At 44.2% G+C, this 18,848-nt stretch overlaps 1 protein-coding gene across 1 annotated transcript in view; it reads right to left on the bottom strand.

Moving 5' to 3' along the window:
- Positions 1-3,114: 3,114 nt before the first annotated feature.
- RNF213 (ring finger protein 213) overlaps positions 3,115-18,848 on the bottom strand; it is a 97,585-nt gene continuing 81,851 nt past the window's right edge. Inside the window, exons 42-55 of the mRNA XM_056848648.1 lie at positions 18,569-18,663; positions 17,946-18,105; positions 16,655-16,835; positions 12,879-12,970; positions 10,424-10,675; positions 7,462-7,594; positions 6,523-6,606; positions 5,957-6,137; positions 5,643-5,844; positions 5,431-5,508; positions 4,884-5,081; positions 3,760-3,849; positions 3,481-3,659; positions 3,115-3,307 (exon numbers count right to left, since the gene is read on the bottom strand). Coding sequence (XP_056704626.1) covers positions 3,115-3,307; positions 3,481-3,659; positions 3,760-3,849; positions 4,884-5,081; positions 5,431-5,508; positions 5,643-5,844; positions 5,957-6,137; positions 6,523-6,606; positions 7,462-7,594; positions 10,424-10,675; positions 12,879-12,970; positions 16,655-16,835; positions 17,946-18,105; positions 18,569-18,663 — 2,118 coding nt within the window. The remainder of the gene's footprint in view (positions 3,308-3,480; positions 3,660-3,759; positions 3,850-4,883; positions 5,082-5,430; positions 5,509-5,642; positions 5,845-5,956; positions 6,138-6,522; positions 6,607-7,461; positions 7,595-10,423; positions 10,676-12,878; positions 12,971-16,654; positions 16,836-17,945; positions 18,106-18,568; positions 18,664-18,848) is intronic.

Genomic DNA, 18,848 nt, shown 5'->3' with positions numbered 1-18,848 from the left:
CTAGTTACAGCTCTCTCAGAGCTCTCTCAGCCTTACCTAACTCACAGGGTTGTGGGGAAGGGAAGGTGATTGTAAGCCAGTTTGATTCTTCCTTCAGTGGTAGAGAAAGTTGGCATATAACAACCAACTCTTTTTCTTCTATTTGTATATTTGTTTTTGTTTGGATGTAAAGCAGTTTAAATACCATTGATAAGAAGTACAGCATGATATAGTTTACATAAATAAAACCAGTCAACTAGCATTACAGAATATTGATTCCATTGCTTGTACGAAAAAAAAGTCAGTCACCCAACTGGAGGCTTTGCTCTCAGTAGCCCCAAATGAAGGACGAGAGCTCTTCATTACTTCATAAAATATAAGTATGTGTTCCCCATTTTGTTTCTCAACTTTCAAGGGAAATAATGTGCTTGTTCTTTTACAGTGACTTAGAATCTCTGCTAATGATGCTCACGTAACAAACTCAGAATTACAAGTAATCAAAACATTGTATTTTACTTGAGTCTCTCTTCTTATCAGTGAAATATAAGGTATCCTTAAGTTTGGGTTATGCCTCCTCTTTGCTCTGCAGGCAGGGCTTATGTCAATGATTTTTGCAAGGCTTCCTTCATTGGTTCATGTCTTGCCAACTACCAAGGAAAACAGGTTTACTTTTATTGTCGGAATAAAACTGTTAATGAGAGAACATGTCTAACTGAGAAGGTCTGCCATAATGAAAAACCATAGGAGTCCTCCCCTGATCCCTCTGCTGCCAACAAAGGTGGGGAAGGATACCTTCCATTCCACTGATGAGAAGAAACCCTCATGGTAGGTTCAATGTTGTATTCTTCATCACTGCAAGAAGGTATCCTTAAGACAGGGACGTTGAAAAGCTGCAGACTAACAGAAGGGACTATGAAGACATGAAGAATCACTAGGGGACAGCACTTGGGAGAACTCTATTGCTAAATGCTCCCTCAGCCAAGGTAAAGGCATCTGGACTATAATGCCTCAGAAAGGTAGAGGCCGAAATCCATATAAGCTGCCCTACCAATTGCTTCAATGGGTGTGTTTGAGGATAAGGCTGCCAACGTAGCAGGTGCCCTGGTATTGTGGACAGTGACTCCTGAAGGTGCAAGTAGGTGGATCTCGTATGCCAAGATGATGCAGGCTTTGATATGTCTGGCTTTGGTCAACTTAAGATTGTTTCCTTCTTTCCTGGTAGGAGTCTGAAAGTTGGAAGGTCAGCTCTGTCCCTACTGAAGCCTCAGTGGAAGAGGGGGAAGCAGCTACTGAAGAGCTGGCAGGTGCTTTGGAGACTTGAGGTGGAGGGGTCACACTGGGTTCTAGCCACAGCTCAACTCCCTAGGAAGCGGAGTGTTTATGGTGGGAGGGAGAGGGTCTTCTCCCACTCTGTTCCCACTGCCCCTGCAAGTAACTGAGCAGCAGAAGAGATGGTCACAATTTCTTTTGTTTTGGCCTTTTGGCTGTCTTCCATTTTCTGTTCTTCTTTTGTGAGTTGAGTAAGCTTCTCCAGCTGCAGAGTCGGCCGGGCGTGGATTGGAGTTTGTCTCCAAGAGGCAGAGGAAGCCTTGAAAAACTCATTTGCATAAACCCAATCTTAAGGATATCTTCTTCCACTGCCCTGTTTTGGAGCCTCACCTGCCCTTTAGCAAATGACAGAACTGTGGACACCGTGACTAGAAGAATACAGAAGATGCATGATCACTCTCAAAACACCCTGTGGTTGCTGACAGGGTTAGTATGGACAAGGAGGAGAAATGAAGAGCCATAGCACTGCAATTCCATGGAAAGCATCAACCATTATACAGACTCTTTCTCCTTTCAGATACGGCTGCTAAAAAGGGGCAGATATGTAGATGGAAGAGTAGTCCATGTACCACCTTTGTACAGGTAATACTAGGCAGAGTGCAGATGATTACTCACCATGGATTAAATACCCCACCTGTTCAGTAATGAATATTTTGTAGTGAAGCCTCTTGGGCCTACAATATTTGAGGCTTAATCAGAAGACCTACTTGTTGCTCTTTTTATCAGATGCTGTGAGGTTCAATATGGGCAAAACCTCACTTGTCACCAAATCTTGTATTTTTCTGAAGTGGTGTACCCACTGCTATAAAAGGAACAAAGAAAACAGGCCCCTAGGACATTTGTTGTCTTAGTTGGGGTGGGGGGGTAGATTCAGCACAACACTGCAAGCTCCCAAATGAACTGTCGATAATGTTATGGATAAAATTCCTAGACGTTTTCTGGGGGTTTGAGACAAGCCCATCTTCCCAGATTGAATTCAGTATATCACAATTTCCCCAGCAAGATTAACGCTTTGCAGTCACCGTGAACAAAAGAACAAGACTTCAGCAGCAAATACAAAAACTTTATTTAAAAAAAGAGCAAATACAGAAAAAACATTTGTACTACATTGATAAGAAAATTGTCTTAAATCCATCAGCACATTGGTTGCCCAATCCACTGCTTACTGCTGCCCTGTCAGCACAGAAAGCTGCAACACTTGTACTACCGTCCCTGAAAACAACCTCTGCATGCCCACATCCAAAGATGAGCAAGAGTGCGGCTCATTCATTCTGTGCACAGACATGCAATCCAACACATGTTCTGAGGAAGAGCAAAGTTGCTGACAGCACCATATTCACAAGTCCCTACCCATCAGAATTTTAAGATAACTGCAGAAAGGTCCCAAAGAATTATTAAAATTTCAGAATCTATGTTTGGTATCTAGTGTAGATTTTCAAGTAAGGAAGATTATGCAGTTAGGGCAGTTCAGGAAAATTGTGCAGGCTGCCAGTACTGCCAGTAACCAGGATTTTTGTGACTGTAGCTTTTGGAGTTTAAAGAAGAAAGTGATATTTGCTTAGTTCTTCAAAAAGTAACAGCGCAATTAATAGAAGGAAGTGCAAGTACTAAGAAACCTGTTCTGGAGCGCAGAAGATTTTGAACAGCAGGGCTGGGAAAGGTCACCAACAAATTTGGGCCCCCAAATTTGCTTTGCTTAGTGCAATAAAGGCAATACTGTTAAATCCACTGCTGCTACTTATCCTTCAACAGTTAATAAAAAGGGGTGGAGTGGGAAGAGAGAGGACAGTGTCTCTGCCACCTGCATTAACTGAGTCTTCGATCTCGCTTAAGAGTAGCAGCCACCTTCCAGACAGCGATGCAATGGGACACCTGAATGTCATCCGGGAACATAGCCTCTAGTTCCTCAGTAAGCGGAATGTCTTTTGAATACTTATCCTGGAGTTCTCCAGGCACAATCTCTTTCGCTTCAAGATAAGGAATAAGTGTGTGCTTCAGGCTAAAACAAAAAGAATCAAACATGAGTATGATCAGCCACCCTGCTGTATACTGCAACCCCCTTCGAAGCCCTTTAACGTGGAGCTTCCCACTCCACATTCAGAGTTCCCAATTCCAGGGAAGAACAAAATAAGCTACTGCACAAGATGATTGGTCAGGCCTTTGCAGTCTTACCTCCAATTAGGCTTGAATTCATCCCCAGCATTGGCATACTTCAATTTCAGGATTATCATCTCATGCAGTTCCTGGAGGAAGGTCTCGACCCCAGCCTGGAGAAGGAAGGTATTGAGGCATTTGGTGTTCTTTGCATCGAGCTCAGCTTTATAAGGTTCACCAACCTCTGCAAAGGGATCCTGGGAGATACAAGAACAAACAAGAAACCTGGTTAGGAATGGAGAATGGAAACACAAAACTTCCAGTCATCCCATTCATTCTCCACTTAGGATTTCCTACCCTTTTTAGCTGCAAGAGCTGCTCAGATTTATGGCAGGAGAGCAGCTGCCACAGGCCGATGGTGTGCTTCAGGAGACATCCACTCAGTGCCTGAAAAGAAAAAAGGAGAAAATTTATCTTCAGGAGAGGATTCCTATAACCCTGATTCTGAATCACACAACTATATCTGTAAAGTTTATCCAGAAACAGTTAAAACACCTGTTAGGGAAAAATGTAAATACAAACATTACTTACATACATTTTAGAGAGTCTAAAAAGGAATAGAAATCTGTAAAATTTGGTTTTAAAGTAACACCATTTAATCAGTGTGGTGTTCATTGATCGTATGATAAACAGCATGCCAGTGTTTCATATTTTGTATTTTTATGCAAACCTTGTTTTAAACAAATTAAATGTAAAACGAGGTTTTATAAATCTCCTTAAGCCCTTTGGCAGCAGTGCTTGATCCAGAGTAGATGGAAAGCACAAATAACCAAGCACTCAATTGAGACAGAAAAGTTTGGCAGGATTCCAGTGAACGAGCGTGCAAGCTTAAGAGATACATCTCAGAACCTTCTGCAGCCTTTGGTGAATACCACAGTGCAACTGTTGAACTACATACACATGGCTATGACGGGGTTGGCAGTCCTGCACCAATATCCTCAGTGACATCACAAGATAATCTATGTTGCATTTTTTGAAGTTGACAGCACAAATCTGGAGGATGTGGACTGGCGATGGTAATCTATGTTGAACTGCTGTGTAACTGGGGAAGTGTTCCAGCAGGGAGAGATGCCGTTTGGTTTTTGGTTTTTTACAGCAATAAATTATCCATGAGGAAGATCAGTGGCCATCACTAGGGAACCACTATTAATCAAATATAACCAGCCAAGTCCCTTAAATAAAATATGGCTTCCTGTTTGAAGTGCTGTCTTTCCTGCATCCCTTCCATAAATGCAGGGACATAATGCAAAGTGAATATTGTGTAAACTACAGAGTAGATATTGCCCTTGTCCACCCTAACAGTGTAATCGTCTGAGAGGCAGAAAAGGCTAAGTCACCCCTTTCACTGGTAAGCTATTCTTGCAATGCCTCACAATCTGACTGAGATCTCCCCTCCATTTGCATCGAATCCTCTAACTCACCTTCAGAACATGAGTGTTTGTTTGAGTGCCCATTTGCAGGGTATTTTCAACGTATTCAGTCAGAGTCATCTCTGGTTCTCCTCCAGCCATAGCCAGGAATCCTAAGGTTATTTCAGTGACAAACAACGCCTCACAGATGTCACTGTAGGACTGCAGCTCCCCACTGATCATGCTAATTGTGGAATTTGGAAGGGAGCTCTGTAATTCAAAGGGATAAAAGCCAATCAGCATTCATCATTTCTGCCCTTTGCTGTAAAGGAAAGACTACATGCTGTGTGAATATTTCTTCAGGAAACAGACAACACAGTGTGCAGTCTGTTCTAGTGCCTTGTTCTGTCTCTATATCCCACTCCTTTCCCATGCAATAAAGGTTATTATCAGTCAAATATATAGGACACCATGGAATTCAGTGCCATTCACTTCAGGGTAAGCATGCAAAGTATTATGATGTTAACAGTATTAAGTGTTGGTCCCAATTTTAAACAAGACATATTGAAAAACACCCAGCCTGCTTTTTCACATGTCCTTCTCCCCACAGATGGCTCACCTGCTTCAGCTTTCTCTTGATATCATTGAAGAGATGCTCATAGTTTCGGTCATGCCTGTACACCAGAGTGGGTATGCCCTATCAGGATAGAAAGCAAAAATAAAACAGCTCAGTAAGTGGGAGGTTTGTAGCAACGTCCTCGGTGGTAGAAGCTGGGTCTCATGGGAACCAGAAAAGCCAAGAGGGAGAACTGAGCCGCTATGCTCTCTTACCGTCAGTTTGATAAAAGGTTTTCCTTGTAAGAATCTGCTGGTGACCTGCTGCTGGATTTTGTCCAGGTCGAATTCCTGGAGGGCCTCCCCTCCTTTCACAATGCTGTACTGGCAGTTGGACAGAATCAGAGGGATCAAGTCCTTCTCCACCTCATATGTGATCACATGCAGGTCAGTCACTTCTGCGGGGCTGACAGAATAGCTGTGGAGAAGGAAGGGGGAGAATGGGACATCTCATTTCACTGCTGATTCGTCAGCAGTAAAGACGCCTGGAGTTCTGGAAGTAGAAGGGATTCCTGCAGTGAAAGGCATACCTCTTGGCGTCCGTGGTAGATTTTTCTACGGTGTAGACAAAGTCATTGTGCAAGCCGATGAGATAGCTAGCCAAGGCTGTGGAACACAGGCCCAGACCTCGCCTGCGAGGCAGAAGGATCTCAAATTCACTCTGCAGAGTGAGGTCAACATCACAATAGCCTTCGGGGAGTTTAATTTCGCCTGTAATGTGACAAGTAAACATTGGTTAGCAACATTCCCAGACATGCTCGTGGGAGCTCTCTTTTCCTTTTGGCTCATTCCTAGCTTTTAAAGTAATTATTGCCTGTTGCTATCCTTCAGTAGTACTACAATACTTCCTGAACTCAGGGCTGAGAAGCAAGTATTAAGCATGCTGGAATGAATCATGCTATGCTCTACTGACTAGATGTGCATAGAAGATAAGGCTAGAATATCAATTGTGATGTTTCCCCCATCATTCAAAAAACAATTTGGAAAACCTGGCCTGCTCAAAATACAGAAGAGTCAGCCTTCCACTAGGGATCACCAGAGGACCTCTTAATTCTGCCACTCTGATGTAGCAAAGGTGTGAACTGGGGCCACTCACCGTTTGTCTCCAAGGATCTTCTCAGCTTGTTCCAGACAGACAGAAATGTTCTCACTTGTTTTTCCATAGTACGTCTTGTGACTTCTGCAGAACGCAAGTAAAAAACAAAAACAAAAAAAGTAATAAACAGCTCATGATATCCCTGTTGATTGCTGTAGATCTTGTTAAAAGTGCCCTGAGCTGAAGTAGTTTGTGCTCAGTGGCTTAGAACATTAGAAGCCCACAAGCAGACAGGAAGGTAATAGCCCTCTCCACATCTGGTTCAGGGGTTCTATTTCATTAACATGGGTCAGGCCTGTCTTCCATGGAAGTGTCTTACTATGTTCCTTCCCTCTGAACCACTGGAAATCACATCTTGTGGCAGTGGATTTCATTAACTTAGATATTTTCTAACTATCCTTTCCATACAATATCTCCAAGATGGAGAACATCAGTAAAACAAAGCATGAGTTCTGTATTGTCTGAAACATAAGCAAGTTATACCTCTCTGGTCAGATGATACTGACCACCAAGTGTCTGCACTGCAAAATGTATGAAAAAGGAAGTTTTATCAATACTGGCACATAATCCAGGCAAGGGAACACTTTTACATTCTGTCAGGCAGAAACGTTAATTGTTTCTTTTACTGTCCTGTTGAAACCAGGCGAATTTAAAAGTGCTTCACTTTAATAATACTGTGCCCATCATGTCTTCACAAACAATAGTTGCATGTGCCCCATTGATGCAGAGGCAGCACACAACATGCTACATCCACAAATCAATACTGATACAATTTCCTTCAGTGTGATTTTCACCATTTATGCAGCTATTAAGACAAAGACTTGTCCCACATTCACAAACTTTATGTTTATTGGGGATGGTGAACCTGTTTAAGAGTGCATCTTTGCACTAAACGCTTTGTTTAAGGCCCTCTGTTCCCACAGCCTGGCAATCTCCTACCTGAATGCAAACTGTTAAGGAAGTCGGCAATTGTCCGGTATTCCAATTCAACGGCATTCTGGAACCTCCTCACCAGGTCTTTCTGCAGAGCCAAAATCTCTGGCAACCACTGCACCAGCCTCAATTCAGCTTCCTAGAAATGTAGCAGAATCAGGGAGGTCAAACAGAAGCCAAGAGACTGCCCAGGGTCTTAAAGAAATATCAGCTCTGACGGCTGCCAACAGGCACCAATTCACATACACAGAGAGCTATTCATATTCCATAAATCTACAAGTAATAGTTTCCCAGATGTCTCAATTTAATGTTTTTAAAGCAAATGTAGAAAAGTTGGGAGCACTCGCAAGGTGTGGCAACCAGGAATCTTGGACAGAGTACCTCCTGATTATAGCTGTGTTGTTTTGTCTACCACTCTCTCCACCCCACCCCCAAATTGCAGTTTTAATCCCCGTTCACCCCTCTAAGGCTGCCAAAATGTTCTGCATTCTAGAAAGATTTCAGTCAGAATTAAGTGTACTTGAAGGACACTTAGACAAAGTCGCATGATTTATTCTGAGCATTGATTTACTTACAGACCATTACTGAGGTGGGGGACTGAAAGTGGCCTCTTATCACAGAATAAGAGGCACTTACACTGGCGGCGGGGGCAGTTCTGCAACACCCAGGCTGCACACTGCTCCTCCAACGCCACAGTCTCTCTGGGACCTAAATCCCGGAAGAGGAATGTGGCGCTGGTGGGGGGGGGGCATTCCCGGGGGTGACCGTAGTCAGCTTCCAAAGACCCTCCAACCCAGGAACACTCCCTTGAACAACAGCGTTGCTGCGCCACGTTTTTCCTGGCGCAGCATTGCTGTTTTCAATAGGGGGGAAATCCCCATTTTCTTTTTCTACCTTTTAAAAAGGCTTTTTTAAGCCTTGTGGCACCTGGGGAACCTCTTTGGAGGCGCTGCAGCGGCACCTTGGCTATGCTGTCCCTGGCCGCCGCGAGGCTCAGGAATGAGCTGTTAGTCTAAGTGTGATACACTCCATGTAAAGTTGGCAGATCACATGCAATATTTCTGACATCATTAAACATAAAAGAAACTGACACTCCAATTCGGGGTTCCGCATTGTGGTACCTGTGGGCATCATGGTGCCCACCAGAACTTCCCTTAGCGCCCACTGGGATTTTCAGAAAGTGGGCGGGGCCACTGGAAGGCAGGCCATTACTGGCCTCCCTCATTCATATGAAAGAGTTTTCCAGTGAATGATGAGGCAAAGTGGTAAGCGACTGGTGTGGTTCCATTTCCACCTTTAGGATTTTCTTCTTTCCAGGAGGTGTGAGGAGGGAGGTATTCTGAGGCAGCCATTTTGGATTGCTCTGCTTCCTGTGAAAGCCATTTTGAGGTGGCACTCAATACCCCATCAAAATTCTATTTTATTATAACCTGAATAAAAATATTATTTGTCTTCTTCACCATTCTTTTTGATCCCCTCAAACTCTCAATCTGTTTTTGAGAAAGGCAACCAGATGCCAAAAACCTGCTTATTGGACTACTTTCATTCCAGACGATATTCTCCATCTTACTGGAAAAAAATATTCCATTTATATTCACAAAGTTTTTATCTTCCTTATATACAGCAAGCACATTTCTGGTAAAAAGCAACCCTGTTCAGGGTCCTATGCTTACTTATGGCATCCCTGACAAGAAGGACTGAAACAATATTTTAAAATCTTTGGACACTAGCATTACATTTCTAACATATGTCCATTCTAGTCCTTGGGAATTGTCTAGCCATAACATCATAAAATACTACTTTTTTACAAGTTCAAGGCAAGAATTTTCACATCTTGGGTTTCAGTCTTTTAATGGGTTCCCTAGGGCCCAATCTCCAAAGGTCTAATACCATAGTAAAGTATGAAGTAGTATGAGGCTTTTATTGTGCCAAGTGTTAAGTGGTACAATACTGACTTCTGAATAGGCTTGGGTAATGTATTCTTCTAAGAAGTGACCATGAAACTAGCCAAGCAACTGCTTCCTTCAGGGCAATAATGTCCCCCTGGCTAAGAAGATACACTATGTGACTTAAAACAAAACTCCCCAAAACTGAAATGTGTAGCTGGGTGGTGGTTCAAAAGTGCAGAGGGTTTATGTTGCTTAACTCTGTCCTTGAGACCATTTTTCAATCCAGCCCCAGAATTCCGTATCTTTTTTCTATTAAGTGCAGGAAGGGAGAGAAGGATTTTGATCTGAAAAATGACCTGAGAAGGATTATACACTGCTTTCCTCAATGACTACTCTGAAATTCACAGCTTGCCACACCCACCACCCTGATTTTAGACTAAAAAAGACAAGTTGTTGAGAAATGGATCTTGCATTTCTTGGCATCTTGTCTGATTTGGCCCTAAGAGTGGCAGATTGTTCTGTAATACTGGTTATCATTCCACTGCTGCATTCCACCTTCTCTCTCACATAGCCCCTGGAACCAAGGAACCCGAAGGAAGTTGGCTTTGTGTCTTGAGAAATGTATGCCACGGTTCACAAAGCCTACAATATAGTACCCACTAATCGCCGTGAACACAAGGATTTGTCCTCAAGATTCTTCTCTTTACTCTCAACAATGTTATGCATGAATAAAAGCTAGCTTAATCATATCCTGACAATGCTCAGCATCTTTGGGAGGCAGAGTAAATTTTGGTTTCTGAATGGCTTCACCTCATGGACACCAACACAAGACAACCTTATGCTGGTGCTGTGATTTTAATATTTCAAAGCACCCAGATGGTTTGATATTTACTGATGTATCTCAGCTTTTGACGAGAAGCTGACAGGAGAGTTTCTGCTTTTAAGATCAAAGTCATCACACTCATCAAAAAAAAAAGGAGAAGAGACAATGCAAAGCTGTGTGGTGGTGGCTTAATTAATTACAAAAAGCAGCTTACGCTAGGGTCCATATCCCAAGATGGGGCCACGGAAACACTCACCTTCTGCAAAAATTTCCATAAGACAGGCACAGTATCTTTGCCACCTTTCTGCTGGACAACGTGCCCAAGGTATTCAACGGAGATTCTCTTACTGCAGTTCCACATTTTAGAACAATGAACAGTTCTGTTCTTTGGCAGTCTGGACAGGAAGGTTGCAGGGTCTCCATATATAATTTTCACTACTGGGTTGGAAGAAATTTTCTCATCCTCACTGATTTGTTGATTCAACTCCAGAAGTGTTTTATCCAGAAGCTGCTTGGAAAAAATGATGGTGGGAGGGGCAAATCAACATAAGCATAAAGACAGGTAAATCTTTTGCACACACAAAAAAATCAAGATAAACTGTATTTGTGCCTTGAAGAACAGAGTCAGTTGGTTTCCTTCCGGATACTTAAATCAGGTTTCAAAAGCTGGAGTGCTTATTTCTTAATGTCTAGGGTAAAACTAGTTAAAACATGAGCTTGTCTGTATTGAAGAAGAGTAGATTTCATATCTCACTTTTCTCTATCTCAAGGAGTCTCAAAACAGACACCTTGTGAGGTAGGTGGGGCTGAGAGAGTTCTGAGAAAACTGTGACTGGCCCAAGGTCACCCGGCAGGCTTCATGTGGAGGAATGGCGAATCGGTTCTCCAGATTAGAGTCTGTCGCTCTTAACCACTACACCTTGCTGGCTCTCTGTCAGGTATATAGGTCATCACAAGTAGAGCTTCTGAAAAGAAGTAATCTTTCAACACACAGGAGTTCATGCAGAAAAAGATTAGGTAAAGGTCCCCTGTGCAAGCACTGGGTCATTCCTGACCCATGGGGTGACGTCATATCCCGACGTTTCCAAGGAAGACTCTGTTTGTGGGGTGGTTTGCCAGTGCCTTCCCCAGTCATCTTTCCTTTACCCCCAGCAAGCTGGGTACTCATTTCACCGACCTCGGAAGGATGGAAGGCTGAGTCAACCTTGAGCCGGCTACCTGAAACCGACTTCCGTTGTGATCAAACTCAGGTCGTGAGCAGAGCTTTTGACTGCAGTACTGCAGCTTAACACTCTGCACCATGGGGCTCTAAGAAAAAGATTACTCCTCCAATATATAAACAAACTAGTTTCTAGGGTCCTGTCTACCTTCACATGAATAAACTGACCCCAAGGTGAGCTTATGTTGAAGAGAAGGGTGATGCTATGCAGGTAACTACTGGTTCAAATTTTAGTGGCTTTCTTTGAGATCTCTGGATCAATCTGGAACATGGCCCTGTGTAAAACCTGGTCCTCACCTCAAAGGCTGCAATCTCCAAAGGCAGGAGGTAGAGTTACCCCACACACACACACACACACAATCCCCCCAGGGTCCCCTATTTATTTTCTCCCATACAGGTGGATAAATGAACTAATTTTCAGGGGAAACAATGGCTTGGCGACAAGAGTACAATGGGAGTAAAAATCAGCCCGCCTCATTTGACTGTAGGTGGCCCATAAGAGCTGCAATGCAAGGCACACACACACACATTTTCTTAACTGAACAACTTCCTTGTGGCTAAAATCCTTTTGATACAGTATACTTATCAAAATGTGAAACAAATTACATATATTGTCGAAGGCTTTCACGGTCAGAGTTCATTGGTTATTGTAGGTTATCCGGGCAGGCGTCTTCAGTGTCTCTGTCCTTCAGTGTTACTCCTCTGAAGATGCCTGCCACAGCTGCTGGTGAAACGTCAGGAAAGAAAATACCAAGACCAGGGTCTCACAGCCTGGATAACCTACAAGAATCAAATTACATGTATTTGGTAGGTTTCCGCTCTTCTATCTGCAAAACTAGGGGGGTGCCAAATTCCAAATATTTTCTTGCAAGGTATTTTGTCCAAGAACTGGAATGGCAACTTGCGCATGTAGACCATTGTGTGTGCAGACAACAATATGAAAGTGTGCCAGGGATTTCTACAATATCCTTTCTACTTTCACCTTCTTAATCTACATGGCTATTGTGGCATTTAATAGTAAGATGATGAGAGGCTTACAAACCTGTACCCTCTACAATCCCTAGTATCCACCCCCAATATTTTATTTATATTTTAGAAGTCAGATTTGGAGGGGGTGTGATTCTTGTGTTGCTAATATTCCCAGCAACCCCCTCTAAAGCTAATGGATGACCTCTATTTGATACACCATTGGCTGAATATTATTATCTCCTTTGAGATTTAAGATTATAACCCCCAGCATGCTTAGCACTCGAAAAAAGTCATGTGTGAACACCACTCTCAGTCCATGAAGAAGCAAGCCCTATTATATATTTACCCTCTCAAGGATGCACTGGACTGAATGCACAAGAATACACATCAACAAAGAGAACCACATAATAATATTTCACTTCAATCAGGGCATGCAACACTTCATGAATGTTAACTTGGCTTAGAGAGCATGTTGAGTCATGGGCTACTCAATACACTTTAGGAGGCACATGCATCTTTTTACCTCTAGCTCAGGAACAATAATGGATTTTGCAACTTTTTCCCAATTGTTTCTGGCTTGTTTCCCAGAAAGTTGACCATCAAAGGGAGCCGACCCTGTAAAATAATATTTATAGCATATCAGGAGCAACAGGCTTGCTAATTCCCACTTCCCAAGCATGCAGTTATTTTAGAAGAACCAGTGCAGCAGCCAGGGAACACACTCAGCACTTTCTCCTCCTGCAGGAGTGGAGAAAACTGATAGCAACTCCATGATTCTCAGAGCAGTCCTGAGCCCCAAGCCAAGATGTGCCTGGAGAGCCAATTAAACATTACATGGGTGTATCCTGGAGTCACAATGGCTGCCCACGTGCTGCGGCTTCCTGCCGGAGATATGCTGGTATACCTACCACACTAGCGAAGAAAAGGGCATGCCTGGAGCTCGTTGGTTCCCCAATCCCCTCCAAGCCTGGTTACACTCCCCCATCAACACGTTATCCCAGAAAATACAGTGGCATAGCCCATAGGTGCCTATGAAAAGGGTAAGTCTAAGCACCTCACCTCACCCATGTAGCTTAGGATGCCAACTACAGCCTGCAGCCAATCACACCCCTTCCCAGGGTTCAGGCACCCACTCCATGCTCAATCATAGCTCCCCTCCCCAGGGCTACATAGACCCCAGCCAGGACCCTCAAAGCTCAGATGACAGGGCACAGGCTTTCCTCACTCAGGCCTCTGCTGTGCACACTCAGAGCACACAGCATTGTGCCCAGGTGCTGGGAAATGTTCGAAGAGAGTACTTAGCACAAACACCCAAGCAAGAAAGCAAGTGTGGTTGCAGCGTCACTAACTCGTCTTAGCTCAGAACCCTTCCAGGTCATCTCCTTACCGGAGACACACTCCAAAGGGTGACCTCCCATCTCAGACAGATGAGCAGAAAAGCAGGGAGTTGCACCTGGCCCCCTCGATCTTCAGGAGGCATTTAAAGACAGTTTCATTTAGGGCTGCCTGTGACTTATTTAGTTTTTGTTTACTGGCAGTCCTAATTGGAGTTTTTAAAATTGTGACCTTTTGATGTTTTTTGTTTAATAGTTGTTTTATTCATATTGTGTTTATTGTGTTTTTCAACAGTTGTTTTATTTGTGTTGTAAACTGCTTTGAGTTCTACAAAGGAAGAGAGGTGGCTAATTCGTGTTTCAAATAGATAAATAAAATCATGCAGCACAACTGTCCCAGTCAAAGGCATGCTGTGACAGGAACAGCTCACGCAATCTTCGCATCGCCTTTCAGTGCAGCCTGCAAAGGCACAGGGGCCGTATCAGACAGAGGCAGTAGGCAACTCCATTCTTTGGACATCATCACAATTCCCCTTCTGCTGTTCAATAACGTCTGCAGTGCGCTACAGGGGAGGGGCTGTGGCTCAGTGGTAGAGCATCTGCTTGGCATGCAGAAGGTCCCACGTTCAATCCCCAGCATCTCCATTGTGATGTGAAAGACCTCTGCCCGAGGCCCTGGAGAGCTGCTGCTGGTCTGAGTAGACAGTACTGACTTCGATGGACCAAGGCTGCATAAAGCAGCTTCATGTATTCATGATGTGCTGCTCACATGGGAAGCAGTCCAAAGTATGTTCTTATGGAGGGGTGGGTCTCGCACTCCCCCAAATCTGTTGGAAGCATCTGAAAAGCCATGCAGTTTGATGGGGGTGGGGGGAGAAGGATCCTCAGGGTGGGAGGTGTGCAGGGGGAACATGGGAGTAGAAGGCACTGATGGGCTCTTTTGAGTGTGGAGGGGAGGGCAGTGTTATGGGGGCATGTCAGCCAAAATGATGAATACCCATCAGCAGGGCCATCCTGTCCACCCTGGTGCTGTTTGCAGGAGCAAAACCTCAGCTGTGCATGGCTGGACTCCCTGAGAGCTCCCCCTGTGTGGGTGCTAAACCAAGCACCCTTGGCCATTCTATCCCAGTGGGCTATGCCTGCCTTTGCAATGTTCCCTGGCTGGCTTCATATGGCTGCTGGTGATACCACAGCTGGTGGGCAATGCCTTATGCCATCTCTCCTTTGTGTGTGCCTGGCTGACTCGGCAGTTAGGGTGCTGGTCATCAACATGGGAGGTTTGGGCTCATTCTCAGCATCTGCCTTCTCTTTCACTGCTGATCGTCTGATTAAAGTGACTTTGCTTTTTGGCTGCCCCCCTGCCCCCTGGGCTTGAACCCATCTCTCCAATGCGCCACATGGGCGCCCTTGCTCAGTGAGCTGTGTGAGCGGGGTTGGGTGGGTGGTGATAGCCTTTTTTAGGAGTGCTGTTGTCTGTCTCCCTGTTGCTACCCCGATGCCCGATGTCCGTAAGCTTGACGGCCAAAAGGAGAGTCAGCCGCATGTCTGTGAAACTTCTTGGAGTACATTAACTCCAGGATTCCTGTCCCTCACACCACAGGCCCCCGTGGGGGGTTGTGTCTGCAAGTCTTTCCTTTCTGTCTTCTGGTGCTCCTCCTCTGGGTGGATGTTGCCAGTGGATCGTGGTTGCACTGGCAGGCATGATTGGCTGCACTCATGTATGTTACTCCCAGGGATTGTCAGCAGGGTGCCACTCTGACTGGTGGATGTGGTTAGAGTTGCTAGGGTCTCCTGCACACTCACTATGCAGTCTGGGCCTTAACTGATGGGTGTTTATGTGAGTGTTTTTTGTTTTGTTCTGTGATTTCCCCCCTCCTTTGTTGAATGCCCATAGGATGATGACTGTGGCACAGCACAGCTGGTGTAGCTACACTGGCCAGGAGGCTCTCAGGATTGCACACTGCCCACAGCTTGTATTAACTTCTGAAAAATACAGGCAAATAAGTTAATACAGGCAATTTCACTCCACTGGCAGTGAAATTGATCCCACCTATTTCTTTATTAAGAGGGGTACCTATCAATCAGCTCTAAGCCTTGGGAAGTTTTGTGTGGCCTTCTTGTTCTTTCCAGGGTGATGCCTGTTGACTGTCAAAACATGCACACCTATGAAGATATTTATTGATGAAGGGAACCAAGTATAGAACCCCAAGAAATCTACAGGTATAAAATGAATACTGCAATGGTTACAGGTTGGGCGGGGGAAGAGGCATCTTAAAGTTCCACATGTTAGTCAACAGGAAGCTTATCACTCACTACTCTCTTCGCTTTATCATCAATCATGTTAATTCACCATTTGTTACTGTATGCCTCTTGCAGGATTTATAAAACATACAGAACCAGCAATAATAGAACTGGGGCCATTTTGGAATCTGAAAATTATACAGCACTCATGGCTCTTGAATGGAATAAAATACGAGTCCAAAATAATGTGTAAGCCTTGTTAAAAAATTGTATTTATGTTGAAAAGTATATTGCCTTGTTTCACTGGCATAGTTATGAAACACTAGCCTAGGAACACTAGCCCTCTACAGGGAAATGCTTATTACAGGGGAGGCAGGGTAAAGGTTTTTTTGCCTGGTAACAGGGAGCGAAGGAAGGGGAAGGACTCCAAGAGGGAGACTCAGCTAGAGGAGAAGCTGAGGTGTTTTGTCCTCCTGATGTTGTGGGGAATTTAAGAAGAAGCTCCAGAGAGGAAACAGCCGGGGACACAGAGAACGGCAGCTGGCAGAAAAGTGGCTTCACACATAAATAGGTGTGCCTGTTTCCAATATAATGAGTCAACAAACAAAGCTCTACCTTGATCAACCTTTGCTGCTTCCGCCATTACTTTAAAATACAATGACAAAAGTCTTATGCTGCACTGGAAGTGTTAAGTGTTCCTAACGCTCACCACTGCTCTACTCACAATGTTCTGGGCGCTGATGGGTTTCCTTGAAAAATCTACACAGAATGAGATGGACGACATTAGTAGTTTCATCGGTGCTCTTCCCAAGGGTATTCATCAGTTGCTCCAAGTCCTTTTGAATATGCTGCAGGAGAAAACTCACCGGATCTTGAACCTGCAGCTTTATGATCTGCAGTAAGGCCTTGAACAACAAGATTCAGGGTGAAGAATGAGTGAAAATCTTAGGGAAGCCAGAACTGCACTCAGTGCTCACTATAATCTGACAACACTGAGGACATACATTCAATTTCTAGGAAGTCTCAACAATTCCTGAAGCATGTTTGTAGTCTTACTTCCCCCTCTGTTCTGGACTCCTGATGGCCCCTTATTTGTAAGGTTATTAAAAATCAATCAGAGATATTTCTGCAAGTATAGCATTTAAAAAATTGATTTATGTGCTTGGGTCTCAATCATGCATCGTGCACAGAGAGAGACGGCTCTAGAATGACGCCAGCAGAACTTCATGAGACCCCTCTTGTCATACTGCCAAAGGCAATTTGCCTCAAACGAGGGCCTTCCCCTCACTCACCCATGAACATCTTGCAGCTCACTCTTCCCTGGGCATACAAGCTACTCTGGGGAAGCAAGAATGGAGGGAAGTGGAGCCAAGTTTGGCTCAGAGACCTGGGGAAGAGAAAGCTGCTTGATGTGCAGGATCGTTTCCAATGGACTTTACTTGCCTAGCTGTTTTGAAGCAGTCCTGGAACAGAAACAGCGGGTCAAGCACAGCAGCAGTCTAAACAAAGGAGGGAATGCTATAGGAGCAACACTGCTCCTTGCTCTCAGGGAACACAGGGTGTATGACAGGAGCCTTGAATGTTAATGATCACCCAGAGGAAGAAGAAGAGGAAGAAGAATAGTTTTTATGAGCCGACTTTCTCTACCACTTAAGGAAGAATCAAACCAGATTACAACCCTCCCATACACACACACACAAACAGACACCCTGTGAGGTAGGTAGGGCTGAGAGTGTGTGACTAGCCCAAGGTTAACCAACTGGCTTCATGTGTAGGAGTGTGGAAACAAATCCAGTTCACCAGATTAGTCTCCGCTGCTCATGTGGTGGAGTGGGGAATCAAACTTGCTTCTCCAAACCACCGCTCTTAACCACTACACCACGCTGGCTTGTTAGCAATAATACTGGGAGGAGACTTGATTTTTAAAAATAATTCCTTGGCCATTCCCTCATTGTAATGCATTCCACGTAGAATAAGAGGTTGGTATCCCTTCCCTCCCCCCTCCCCCAATATACCTGGGGATCTCTCGTGGCACCCAGAAGCAATGCCAAGTGAGTGAGCAAGCGAATCAGAATCAAGACAGCTGGAGACATCTCCCTCTCGGATGCTACCGTGGCTTCTCGGTTGCCAGGGTTTCCAAGCACATGGCCAGTTTGTGTTCTGTCTGCTCCAACCCTGCATAAAAACGAACAGTGAATGTGCTTACTAGATAAAAAATGAGAGTCTGTTTTTCTAGGTTTAAAATCCTAGGCATTGTTCATCAGATGTCTGGCCATCAGAAGATACAGAATAGTTAATTTAAGGGTTAAAGAGGAAAAAAACCATCATAAAGGAACAGTATTCATGTATCACAAAGAAAATGAAATTCTTATTTACTTTGACCAAAGAGGCCCCAGCATAAAAAATGTGAAAATACAGCCTATCCCAGAAGAACTAATACAGGTAAATAGGTGACCATGGCAGAAGCACAGCAAAGTCATTAGCATCTTCTCTTTATAACCTAGAAACACTGTAGTCAAGAGTAAATACACTTGTTACACCTGTCTGCATCTCATTTTGAAAATATTTAAGATCTCCAGAAAAGAGCTATAGTACTGTTCAGCATTTCAACAGTTAAACATTAAATAAAAAGACATACCGGGTTTGATGGAAGTTTGGCACTGCTCTGTGGTTGTCGCCTCCTATTTGAGCCCCACAATCAACACACACTCCACGTTGCATGGGGCGACCACACTGAAAGGAAGACAGAGTGCCAAAATGACAACCAAACAAAAAAGAAACAGACCAACTTGGTTGTGCTCAACCTGAAAACCAACTGGCACAGGGTATCTCCTCATGCTTGTCAAGCCATTATGCAGTTGCAAAGAACCAAGGCAATGTTTGTCTGCAATACAGTTTTGCCCAAGATATGGTGTTGA

The sequence above is a fragment of the Euleptes europaea genome, chromosome 1, assembly GCF_029931775.1.
Source record: "Euleptes europaea isolate rEulEur1 chromosome 1, rEulEur1.hap1, whole genome shotgun sequence".
NCBI classification, from domain to species: Eukaryota; Metazoa; Chordata; class Lepidosauria; order Squamata; family Sphaerodactylidae; genus Euleptes; species Euleptes europaea.
The sequence above is the reverse complement of the archived record's forward strand: the minus strand, read 5'-3'. Positions and strand labels throughout refer to the sequence as shown.